Raw genomic sequence first — 12,678 nt, forward strand, 5'->3', positions numbered from 1 at the left:
GTGTGAACCCAGGAGGCGGAGCTTGCAGTGAGCCGAGATCGTGCCACTGCACTCCAGCCTGGGCGACAGAGCCAGACTCTGTCTCAAAAAAAAAAAAAAAAAAAAGACAGTTACTACCTTTATTTAGTCTACTTGAGGAGAGGAGTGGCTAATAAATAATTATAAAATGAGAAAGGGTGCCGGGATTATGAATGAAGAAGATATCTTATTCCCTAGAACTAGAATTTAGTTCTAGGAGAAGATAATTAATTTCCCCAAAGTCGGCTGGGCGCGGTGGCTCAAGCCTGTAATCCTAGCACTTTGGGAGGCCGAGACGGGCGGATCACAAGGTCAGGAGATCGAGACCACCCTGGCTAATACGGTGAAACCCCGTCTCTACTAAAGAATACAAAAAACTAGCCGGGCGACGAGGCGGGCGCCTGTAGTCCCAGCTACTTGGGAGGCGGAGGCAGGAGAATGGCATAAACCTGGGAGGCGGAGCTTGCAGTGAGCTGAGATCCGGCCACTGCACTCCAGCCTGGGCGACAGAGCCAGACTCCGTCTCAAAAAAAAAAAAAAAAAAAAAAAATTTCCCCAAAGTCAGGTGGTCCGTGCTCTTACCTACTACACAATATGGTCTTCCACTGTAATCTTAGCAGTGAAGAAACTGATAAACAGTGGAGCGTACAGAAGACTGAATCTAAGGTTTGGTGTGAAGTTTTGGTAATACTTACAAAAATGAATAACATTTATTCCTTTTACCATGCCAGGCACTATTTTAAGTGCTTTATGCATATGCCCATTTTCATTCCTCACAAAATCCCTTGGTGCCAGGTACTGTTACCAACCCCATTATGTAGATGGGGGAATGGAGGCACAGGGCTAGCAGGATCGACACCACTCATGGAGCTGGGACTGGAACCTGGACTGTCTGGGTCCAGGGTGCATGTGTCTGTCCACTACACAACAGTGCCTCGCAGACCCTAGAGGAGGAGCAGATCAATGGCAAAGAGGCAAAGCGAACATAGAGGTGCACACTTAATAACAGAAAAGCAGAAGAAAATTAACATTATTCAGAAACCCAAGAGAAGTATTTTTCTACTATTATGTTTCTCCAGTTTTTGTTAGGAATATAATCTATTTGTAAAATAAGCTAGAAAACATCTGTTTTTTAAAAATTTTATTTAACAAAAATGTAAGTAGTACCTACTATGTTCCAGGCACATATATTAAATAAAGACATATATAAAGCTGTTTTATAGCACAAAGCTGCTGAGTTCCCCCAAAGGAAAGGTTAATTTAAGGTGAGAGCCCAGATGCACCCACAGCAGGCTCGGCTTTGCCTCCAGCTCTCCTGCGCCCTCCTGCTCCATACCTTCTTTTTCAATTCCACACTGATGGCATTGGCCTCCTTTAGGTACACGGCATTGCCCCAGAGTAAGTCCCGTAATGAAGTAAACTGATGAGACTTCCATTTCCGGAAGGCCCATTGGGCCAACTCAAATTCATGCTGTGTCCAAGGAACTGAAATAATGAATGATGCATATTTAAAGGCAATCTTACAACTATATAAAAATTACATCTCTCTTCTAGCTTCTCTCTTTTATCAAGGTGAGGTGTTTTCCAGTTTCTCTCCATTCAGCTGCTTTTGTTTCTTCTTCTTTTTAGTAAAGCTTACCAAATTCTGTTGATACTATGAAAGCAATATACACATTTCAGAAAATCTTAAAAAATCTTACTTTTGGATTTATTTAAAATAGAACAACAAAGAAATAAATTTTTCTCTGTTTTTAAAAAAGGGTATGATTATAACATGTGGCCACAATAAAAAAAAAAAAAAAAAAGACTCCTGGCTAGGCACAGTGGCTCATGTCTATAATCCCAGCACTTTGGGAGGCGGAGGTGGGCGGAGGATCACCTGTCAGGGGTTTGAGGCCAGCCTGGCCAACATGGAGAAACCATATCTCTATTAAAATTACAAAAATTAGCCAGGTGTGGTGGCACACACCTCTAGTCCCAGCTACTCAGGAGGCTGAGGCATGAGAATTGCTTGAACCCAGGAAGCAGAGGTTGCAGTGAGCCTCGCGAGACTGCATCACTGCATTCCAGCCTGGGTGACAAAGTGAGACTCTGTCTCAAAAAACAAAAAAAGACAAACTCCTGACCTCTGTTATATTGTATGATTTCATGTATTTCTTTTATTTTCTTCTATTACAGAGAGAAAAAAGGTACCATCTTGCTTATTTAAAAATAAGAAATTGGCTGGGCGGCAGTGGCTCATGCCTGTAATCCCAGAACTTTGGGAGGCCATGGCAGGCATATCTACCTGAGGTCAGGAGTTTGAGACCAGCCTGACCAACACGGTGAAACCCCGTCTCCACTAAAAACACAAAATCAGCCGGGCGTGGCGGCGCATCCCTGTAATCCCAACTACTTAGGAGGCTGAGGCAGGAGGCGGAGGTTGTGGTGAGCCAAGACTGTACTATTTATTGCACTCCAGCCTGGGCGACAAGAGCAAAACTCTGTCCAAAAATAAATAAGTAAATAAATAAATAAGAAATGTAATACATAACTTAAGAGTTCCTTCAAAGTCAGTTTGAAGCCTTGAGATTGCCAAGAGGTTGGGTGGAAAAATGAACTGTGGTAAGTGTTCATACTGCATTATAAGGCAGTAAGTAACAATGAAAGCCCTAACTCAACTAAGAAATGCTGGAAAATCTAAGATAGGCAAACATGACTAAGCAATATGACCAGAAATTTGCCAGAAATGGCTTCAAATTGGACAGACTGTCTTAACAAAGATTAAGCTCTATATTTTTAATAGATATATAAAAGTCATATCTACAGTAATATGAGAGACAGTGCATGTAAACTTTCTGAGGGATTTAAATCAAGATGTGTTCAGAAACCTTGCGAAGGTCTAAGAACACTATCACCCCCATTCCCACCTCATAAAATACAGCCTGGATTCTCAACACTGCACATCTATTCAATCATCTGTAAACTGGCTCAGTAAAATGTCGATAAATGATAGGTCCAACTAAGAGGAATTCAGCTTTGATTATGCATAAATGACTAATTTGATAATATAACTTCAAAAAGATATACACAGGAAAGTTTCAGTCTCTAGATTTCACCTTCTTCCTCCTCTTCCTCCTCTTCAGTTGTTTCTGCAGCCAGGGATCGGGTTTCAACCTGCTTCTGCAAGGCCTGCAATTTACTCTCATAGTCCTGAATGAAAAGAAAGGAGATAACATGTAGGAGTGGGAAGAAATAAGAGGGCAGGGAAAGAGAAATGGAAGGAATATTGGGGGAAGTAGAGAAAGCAAAGGACAAAGAAAAGAGACAAAGGCAGGAAACAATAATAAAAAGACATACAGAGAAATGTTCAGGAAAAAAACCCACAAATCACACAAGATGGTCTGTAATGGATAAATGTGAAATAGAAAAAACCCACTACAGTATGTTTCTACTCTCTCAAAGACTCAAGAGTTCTTTACCTGGGGTAGTGGTAGGAGAAAGTGGGAATTTTTAAGTGAAATAATGTGTGTATACCTTAAGCATTAGAATATATTCAGGTAATATATCAATAAATTCCAGAGAAAAACAATATTGAAAAAGATTAAAGTCACCAGTATCATAAAAAATCTCAATTATCTAACTCTTTGGAAGGAAAAAAAAATTAAGATTGTAGACTTTGATGCTTCCTATGGGTGAAAAATTACTATCTTTGATCAGTAGGATGAGTTTAGCCTTCATGTAACCAAAAGCTCACAGTGCTATTAGGACTGAAATAATTTATAGACTGCAATTAGTTATTCAAGTAAGACACTTTATTTTCAATGTGCAATTATAAGATGGATTACTGACCGGGTGCAGTGGCTAGCGCCTGTAATCCCAGCACTTTGGGAGGCTGAGGTGGGTGGATCACCTGAGGTCAGGAGTTCGAGACCAGCCTAACCAACACGGCGAAACCCTGTCTCTACTAAAAATACAAAAATTAGCTGCCGTGGTGGCACATGCCTGTAATCCCAACTACTCGGGAGGCTGAAGCAGGAGAACTGCTTGAACCTGGGAGGCAGAGGTTGCAGTGAACAGAGATTGCGCCACTGCACTCTGTCACAGAAGAAAAAAAAAAGGATTATTGTAATACAAATCAGATTTATCCTTCATTTTTTCATCTACTCCACGCATTTTTCAATAAGGGTAATATCACCCCAAACGGCCAAAAGATGGTTCTGAGAGGACGAAAAAAATCTTGGTCTTTTAATATATGAAGTACAAATATATACAGTATACAGATAATGTAGTAAATCTGAGATATTAAACTCTCACGGTGGGGAGAGAATAGGGGACAAATGTCTAAAAAGTTTCCTTAGGTTGTTAATTTGAAAAACTTGAACTTTAGTGAAAATAAAATACATAGGGTTAAGAAAGAGACCTTCGAACAGCACACACTAAATTACGGCAGAAGCATAAGCGTTCTAAGAAGGACTGCCAGGGTTTCGTCCTTCTTTTTTGAGACGGAGTCTCACTCTATTGCCCAGGCTGGAGTGCAATGGCGTGATCTTGGCTCACTGCAACCTCTACCTCCTGGGTTCAAGCGATTCTCTTGCCTCTGCCTCCTCAGTAGCTGGGACTACAAGCACCCGCCACTATGCCCGACTAATTTTTGTATTTTAGTAGAGACGGGGTTTCACCATGTTGGCCAGGCTGACCTCGAACTCCTGACCTTGTGCTGCCCACCATTGGCCTCCCAAAGTACTGGAATTACAGGCATGAGCCACCACACCCAGCCCTGCTACTTCTTTTGGTTCCCTAGCAGTGACCGAATTACAGGCTGTCATGAGACAAAGGGTGTTTAAGTATGACCATCCACTGTTTCCAAACAGAGCTCTCCAAGTCCCATATCAAACATTCCATGCATCACAAAGCACTGCACTGCTGAAAGCCATTCAGCAAACTCCATTACAAAAGGAGCTCCCAAAGCAATGCTCACAAGGATGCATATATCCTCTATGGTTCTGGTCATTTGTCAGTTATTCTCACAAAGGAAGTGTTCTCTTTAGATGGGCAGGCAGTGACCAAGACCACCAGCCAACTACGTAGCTTTATTAGATATCTAAACACATTTTTTAAGAGACTACATGTTATGAAAAAAAAAAGAAAAAAGAAACAAAAAATTAAACAGGTAAAAGGCTTGGGTTTGGGGTTCTGGCACTTGTTCTTACTAGCCTTATAATTCTGAGAAAGTTAAATCTACTCTAACCCTCACTTTCTTCATCTTTAAATGAAGATTTTAGCATTTGACTTGCCTACCCACACAGTACTAGAGGAAGGACCAAGAGATGAACCATTTTAAAAACACGTGGAAAGCCCTCTTACATGATAATACAATATCAAAATGTCAGGCAATTTTTTTTTTTTTTTTGAGATGGAGTCTCACTCTGTCACCCAGGTTGGAGTGCAGTGATGTGATCTCGGCTCACCACAACCTCCCCCTCCCAGGTTCAAGCGATTCTCCTGCCTCAGCCTCCCGAGTAGCTAGGACTACAGGTGTGCGCCACCATGCCGGGCTAATTTTTTGTATTTTTAGTAGAGGCAGGGTTTCACTATGTTGGCCAGGCTGGTCTCAAACTCCTGACCTTGTGATCCACCCTCCTCAGCCTCCCAAGGTGCTGGGATTACAGGTGTGAGCCACTGGGCCTGGCCTCAGGCAATTTTTTTTAAAGGTTATTTTTTAAGCATTCTTAGCACCTAGATCTTGGTTTCTAAATGCCACGGCCACTAAAAGGAACCAGGGCTCCTTGAAAAAAATAGCTGTTTCCAGGTCTGAAGCAAGGAAAGTACCAGGTGAGTCTGAAATATTTTGTGTCAGAAAGGATAGAAGAACTCAAACACTAGGGCCATTTCAGACGGACACAGGATCCCACTGGCCAATTGAAATCAACAGAAAAATAACATAGTACATTGAATATAGAAAGAATTCACGACTCCATGGTGATACTGAAAGAAGGAGAAAAAAAGGGGAAACTCTTCTTTAAATAAAAAATTTTTAAAAGCTAGCTAATTACCAGGCATGGGACAGGCACCTGTTCATTTCAGCTACTCAAGAGGCTGAGGCTGAGGCAGTTACTGGCCTCCCAAAGTGCTGGGATTACAGGTGTGAGCCACGATGTCCAGCCCCTGGGATCCCTGGAGCCCAGGAGTTGAAGACTGCAGTGTGCTATTGCATAGCAAGATCCCATCCAAAAAACAAAAACCAAAAAAAAAAAAAGGGTGGCTAATAAATGCAGAAGAAATGACAATTGGAAAATTGCCATATTGCAACCCCAGAAGTAATAACTGAATCAAGCAAGGATCATTAATAAATACTAAAATAGGCCAAGCACAGTGACTCAATGCCTATAATCCCAGCACTTTGGGAGGCTGAGGCAGGCAAACTGCTTGAGTCCAGGAGTTTCAGACTGGCCTGGGCAACACGGCCAAACCCCACATCTACAAAAGAATACCAAAATTATCCAGGTGTGATGGCACACACCTGTAGTCCCAGCTACTAGAGGGGCTGAGGTAGGAGGATCACTTGAGCCCGGGAGGCAGAGGGTGCAGTGAGATGAGATCATGCCACTGTACTCCAGCCTGGGCTGCAGAGCAAGAGATCCCATCTTAAAAACAACAACAACAAACAACAAAAAGCTAAAATAATTGAGTAAAAGATGCATGGGAAACAGAATATGCATACGATCCAAAGTCCATGCCCAGATATCTATTAGTAAGAAGGGAAATGAAATATTTACAATGGAGAGAGCTGGGAAACATCACATTAACCAAATTTACCAAACTTTAACATTATCGATAATAGACCAAATTGACATTTTATGTCTACTGATGTGATGCAATGGGAAGTACACAACATCACCATTATAGCAATCTTTTTCCTTTTTTTTGGAGACAAGGTCTTCCTCTGTCACCCAGACTGGTGTGCAATGGTACCATCATAGCGCACTATAACCTAGACCTATCGGGCTCAAGTGATCCTCCTGCCTCAGCCTCCCAAGTAGCTGGGGCTACAAGAGTGAGCCAACGTGCCTGGCCCCTTTATATTTATAGCATTCCTTTTTTTTCTTTTGAGATGGAGTTTTGCTGTGTCACCCAGGCTGGAGTGCAGTGGCACAATCTCAGTTCACTATAACCTCTGCCTCTCAGGTTCAAGCAATTCTCTTGCCTCAGCCTCCCAAGTAGCTGGGACTACAGGTGTGCACCACCATGCCCAGCTAAATTTTATATTTTTAATAGAGAGGGGGTTTCACCAAGTTGGCCAGGCTGGTCTCAAACTCCTGACCTCACATGACTGCCTGTCTCGGCCTCCCAAAGTGCCGGGATTAGAGGCGTGGGCCACCACACCTGGCCCCTTTATAGCATTCTTAACAAAAAGGTTTAACTTGAATCTAATATTGAGGAAATAATCCGACAAATCAGAATGTGACCTAGACAATTCAAAAATACCAGTATTATGAAAAATTTTAAAAATCATAACCAAATGAAATATATAAACCTTGATTGGATCTTGGATTAAAACACTCCTAATTTTTGAGATAATTAGGGAAATCTGAAAATGGACTGTACATGATATAATATTGAATCAATATTGCATCTGTATTCAATTTCCTAGATGGGATAGTATTAGGAGAATATTCCTGGCTGGGCACGGTGGCTTATGCCTGTAATCCCAGCACTTTGGGAGGCCGAGGCAGGCGGATCATCTGAGGCCAGGAGTTCAAGACCAGTCTGGCCAACATGGTGAAACCTCGTCTCTACTAAAAATACAAAATTAGCCGGGCATGATAGCAAGTGCCTGTAGTCCTAGCTACTTGGAAGGCTGTGGTGGGAGAATCACTTGAACCTGGGAGGCGTAGTTCGCAGTGAGCTGAGATTGCGCCATTGCACTCCAGCCTGGGTGACAGAGCAAGACTCTGTCCAAAAAAAAAAAAAAAAATTCTTGATTTTAGGAGATAAGCATGGAAGTATTTGGGGTAAACTGTCATGATATCTATAATTTTCACATAATTCAGGAAAGGTATACAAAAGTTCATTATAGTATTTATTTCAGCTTCTCTGAAATGTCTCAAAAAGCTGGGAAGTAGGGGAAAAACTATACATTACATGGAATTATTTTAGCAAAAACAGAAATGCTGCTGTTTTACCTAAAAATCATCACGTAGAAAAAAATGTTAATACTTTATCTTGAGGATTTCTTCAAGAATAAGTGGACAGGCTGGTAAAACTACCAATGAACACAAAATTCTCAGACTCTGACAGTTAAGGAATGAGGATGACCTTCCCTAATAGCTGTGGCCGTGCTTTAGTAACCAAAACTAACATGAGAGATTTCCCATAGCCCTATGAATCTAAAAACATTAACTGGGCCAGGTGTGGTGGCACATGCCTGTAATCCCAGCACTTTGGGAGGCAGAGGCGGGTAGATCACTTGAGCTCAAGAGTTTGAGACCAGTCCGGGCAACATGGTGAGACCCTGTCTCTGCTAAAAACACAAAACTTAGCCGGGCATAGTGGAGGGCATATGTAGTCCCAGTTACTCAGGAGGCTAAGGTGGGAGGATCACTTGAGCCCAGGAAGTAGAGGTTGCAGTGAGCCAAGATTGTGCCACTCCACTCCAGCCTGGAGGAGATAGCGAGACCCCATCTCAAAAACAACAACAAAAACAAACAAACATAAAACTTTAACTGCATTTTGACCACAATTGATAGTCAAAATATCAACATCATCTATTGAATTGCCCCCTCCCCAAACCAGGCTACTTATGAGCTTTTAAAAAGGACACTATATCATCACCATTTCCCCCAACAAATGGCTAATGAGATTCACATACTATTGTTCTGTTCATTTTGTGACAAAAACTAATTAAGAAGGCACATTAAAAAATAACACATTTTGGCTGGGCACAGTGGCTCATGCCTGTAATCCCAGCACTGTGGGAGGCCGACGCGGGTGGATCACCTGAGTGAGGAGTTCGAGACCAGCCTGGCCGACTGGTGAAGCCCCATCTCTACTAATAATACAAAAATTAGCCAGGCGTGGTAATAAAATTAATTTTTTCCGTAGGCATTTATGTTTATAAGAAATCCTAATGGCCGGGCGCAGTGGTTCACGCCTGTAATGCCAACACTTTGGGAGGCCAAAGCAGGCAGATCACCAGGTCAGGAGACTGAGACCATCCTGGCTAACAAGGTGAAACCCCGTCTCTACTAAAAGTACAAAAAATTAGCCTGGCATGGTGGTGGGCGCCTGTAGTCCCAGCTACTTCGGAGCCTGAGGCAGGAGAATGGTGTGAACCTGGGAGGCAGAGCTTGTAGTGAGCCGAGATCGCGCCACTGCACTCCAGCCTGGGCGACAGAGCGAGACTCCATGTCAAAAAAAAAAAAAAAAAAAATTCTAACTAGTTCAAAATAAGCTCCATATTTATAAAGGCACAGCACTGGCTGTTCTCTCTACTAGTATGTTCTCTCCTACCTATGTACCCTGGTTTTCAAGCTTATTTTGTATCAGGAAGTGTTCTCAATGTTAAATGTGAATTATTACAATCTTCCCAATAACCTTATAAAGATGGTACTAGGCTAGGCATGGTGGCTCATGCCTGTAATCCCAGAACTTTGGGAGGCCCAGGTGGGCGGATCACGTGAGGTTAGGAGTTCGAGACCAGTCTGGCCAACATGGGAAAACTCATCTCTACTAAAAATACAAAAAAAATTAGCAGGGCATGGTGGCATATGCCTGTAGTCTCAGCTACTTGGGAGGATGAGCCACAAGAATCACTTGAACCCGGGCAGCAGAGGTTGCAGTGAGCCGAGATCATGCCACTGTACTCCAGCCTAGGCAACAGAGCAAGACTCTGTCTCAATAAAAAACAAAAAAACAAAAAAACAAAATAAAGATGGTATTATATAGTCAGCTTCATGTTAAAGAGAAAGAAGTTAAGCAAATGCTAAAAATGGAACTTGAGCCCAGGCAATCCAGAGCACGTTTTTTAAAACATTATCCATCCATCCACTCAGCAAATACCTTTTGTGCTCCTACTATGTGCCAGATGCTAGTGGTCAATAAGACAGGGTTCCACTGACAAGGGAGACAGGGATGATAAACAGTAAACAAAATATACGCTGATTTTAGTGGAGAGTACTAGTATGAAGAAAGATAAAGGTAGGGTTAGAGACTACCAGGGAGAAGAATGGGAGACAGACTTCTAGATTGAGTGGTCTGGGAAGGGTTAAGCAAGCATGTAGAGGTCTTTGGGAGGAGTTATTCTACTCAAAGTAATAATAACAGAAAGTGCCAAGGTCCTGAAATGGAAAGGGGCACCATGTACTTCAGGAAAAGCAAGAAAACTTGTGCGGATGGAATGGCAGAGTACGGAGAAGGGTAAGAGATGCAGCGGATGTAATCAGGTAGCAAATGGGGTATGGATGGCCTTATAGACCATGGTAAGGTCTGGGGATATATTCTAATGGAAACTGCTGGGTGGTTTAGAGCTGGATTATGTTTTAAAAACATTATTCTCTGTGGGACTTAGGAGGAACTATGGAAATAAGAAGAATGGTCACGAGGCTGTCACAGCACTGCCCAGCACTGTGGTAGCTTGGACCAGGGTATTAGCAGCAAAGGTGGTGAAAAGAGATGGAGTCAGAATATGTTTTACAGGGAGAGCAAACAGGATCTACTGATGATCTGATCATGAGATGTGAAGAAAAACAGAAACTAAAGATGACTTGGATTTCTGGCTCGAGCTAGCTGCTCCAGTTCAAATGGTTCAAATGCAAGGTGGCTGTCTGCCAGTGATTTGGATGTCAGGTAGTAGTTGCATGTCAGAATCTAGAGCTCAGGGCAGGGGCCCAGGCTGGAGAGAGGACACCTGAGAATCAGCAGAAGGCGAGGTGGGGCAGAGGTTTGCAGACAGAATGACTCCCTGGGACTGGCTCTGGCTCCCCCACTGAGTAGCCGTGTTACACTGGGAAAGTATGTGAAAAGGGAATAAGCAATACCTACCTCACAGAAGAGGGGTATTGTGAGGACTCAATGAGTCAATACATGTAAAAAGTTTATGTGTATTAATACACGTAATACATGCTCAGTATACCAGTTCTCATTATCTTCATCATCAGTACAAAAATGGAAGGGGGAACAGAGAAACATACAGAAATAGCCAAGGTCTGTGGCCAGAGACCATGATGGAGCAGCTAGAAAGGTCCAAGGAAAAGAAGAAGCCAAGAGAAGAAAGTGTCTCATGAAGAGTAGGCAACTGTGTCAAATGCCAGAGACATTCAGTAAGATAAGGACTGAGAAAATGCACTAAATCTGTCATCAAGAAGAGCTTTCATGACCCTGATAAGAGCAGCTTTGGTGGTGAGGGGAGAACAAGAGTCTGACTAGATGAGATCCAGTAAGAATGAGGACAGGAAATAATGAAAAGAAAAAATGGGGCCAGGAGCAGTGGCTCACACCTGTAATCTCAGCACTTTGGGAGGCTGAGACGGGTGGATCACCTAAGGTCAGGAGTTCAAGACCAGCGTGGCCAACATGGTAAGACCCTGCCAGTCTCTACTAAAAATACTAAAATGAGCTAGGTGTGGTGGCGTTCACCTGTAGTCCCAGCTACTCAGGAGGCAGGAGAATCACTTGAACCCAGAAGGTGGAGGTTGCAGTGAGCTGAGATTGTGCCACTGCACTCCAGCCTGGGTGACAGAGTGAGACTCTATCTCAAAAAAAAAAAGAAAAAAGAGAAAAAAAAAAGAATGGCAGGTGGGTAAGTGGGACGTAGTAAGTACAGAAAACTTTTCCAACTGGTGACATGTTTGCATGCTGGCAGCAATAATCCAGGAGAGAAACTGATGACGTAAAAGAGAAGTGGGTAAATGTTTAACAAGTTCTTGAGAGGGTATGGAATGCAGGGAGCAAGGGCTGGGCTAGGAGAGGATCAAGGACAGTTCATCCACTAACAGGAGGGAAAGCCCAGTACAGGTATGCAGGCAAAACTAGACAAAGGAAGAAAACAAAGTTTTCTTCTGATTGCTTTTTTTCCTCAGTGAAACAAAAACGTTGTCAGCTAAGAGCAATGAGAGGCCATCTTTCATTCCCAAAGGCACCCGTTAAACCCTTTCAGAGCCCCTTGTATTTTTCCATCATGGCACTTGTCACAAATGTACTGACTCACTACTGGTGTGGTTATTACAGCTGTCTCCCTCCACAACTCTGAGAGGCCAGGGACCACACATTTGTCACTTACCACTTATCCCAGCAACTGACATATATCTGTCTTCTAGATCACATACACAGTCACATACTGATCTTTTAGATAAATATTTATCAGAAGTAGCTACCTTCTAGATCGGGGTCAGCAAACTATGGCCTTCGGGCCAGATCCAGCCTACTGCCTGATTCTGTAAACACAGTCTGACTGGAACACAGCCACCCTTGTTCATTTCCATACTGTCTATGGCTGCTTTCCTACTACAACAACAGAGTTGAACAGTTTCACAAAAAAGACCACATGGTCCACAAAGTCTAAAATATTTACTATCCAGCATTTTACAGAAAATGCTTACCAAGCCCCCATTCCAGATCACTGGTTATCAAAGGTGGTTACTGGACCAGCAGCATCAGTATCACCTGGGAATTTATCAGATA

At 42.7% G+C, this 12,678-nt stretch overlaps 1 protein-coding gene across 2 annotated transcripts in view; it reads right to left on the bottom strand.

The window, feature by feature from the left end:
* KIF1B (kinesin family member 1B) overlaps positions 1–12,678 on the bottom strand; it is a 178,760-nt gene that overhangs the window by 60,764 nt on the left and 105,318 nt on the right. For both annotated transcript variants that reach the window (XM_026449767.1, XM_023215308.2), the window contains exons 21-22: positions 3,117–3,210; positions 1,355–1,503 (exon numbers count right to left, since the gene is read on the bottom strand). In XM_026449767.1, the coding sequence (XP_026305552.1) occupies positions 1,355–1,503; positions 3,117–3,210 (243 nt within the window). The remainder of the gene's footprint in view (positions 1–1,354; positions 1,504–3,116; positions 3,211–12,678) is intronic.

Source organism: Piliocolobus tephrosceles, chromosome 1 (assembly GCF_002776525.5).
Source record: "Piliocolobus tephrosceles isolate RC106 chromosome 1, ASM277652v3, whole genome shotgun sequence".
NCBI lineage: Eukaryota > Metazoa > Chordata > Mammalia > Primates > Cercopithecidae > Piliocolobus > Piliocolobus tephrosceles.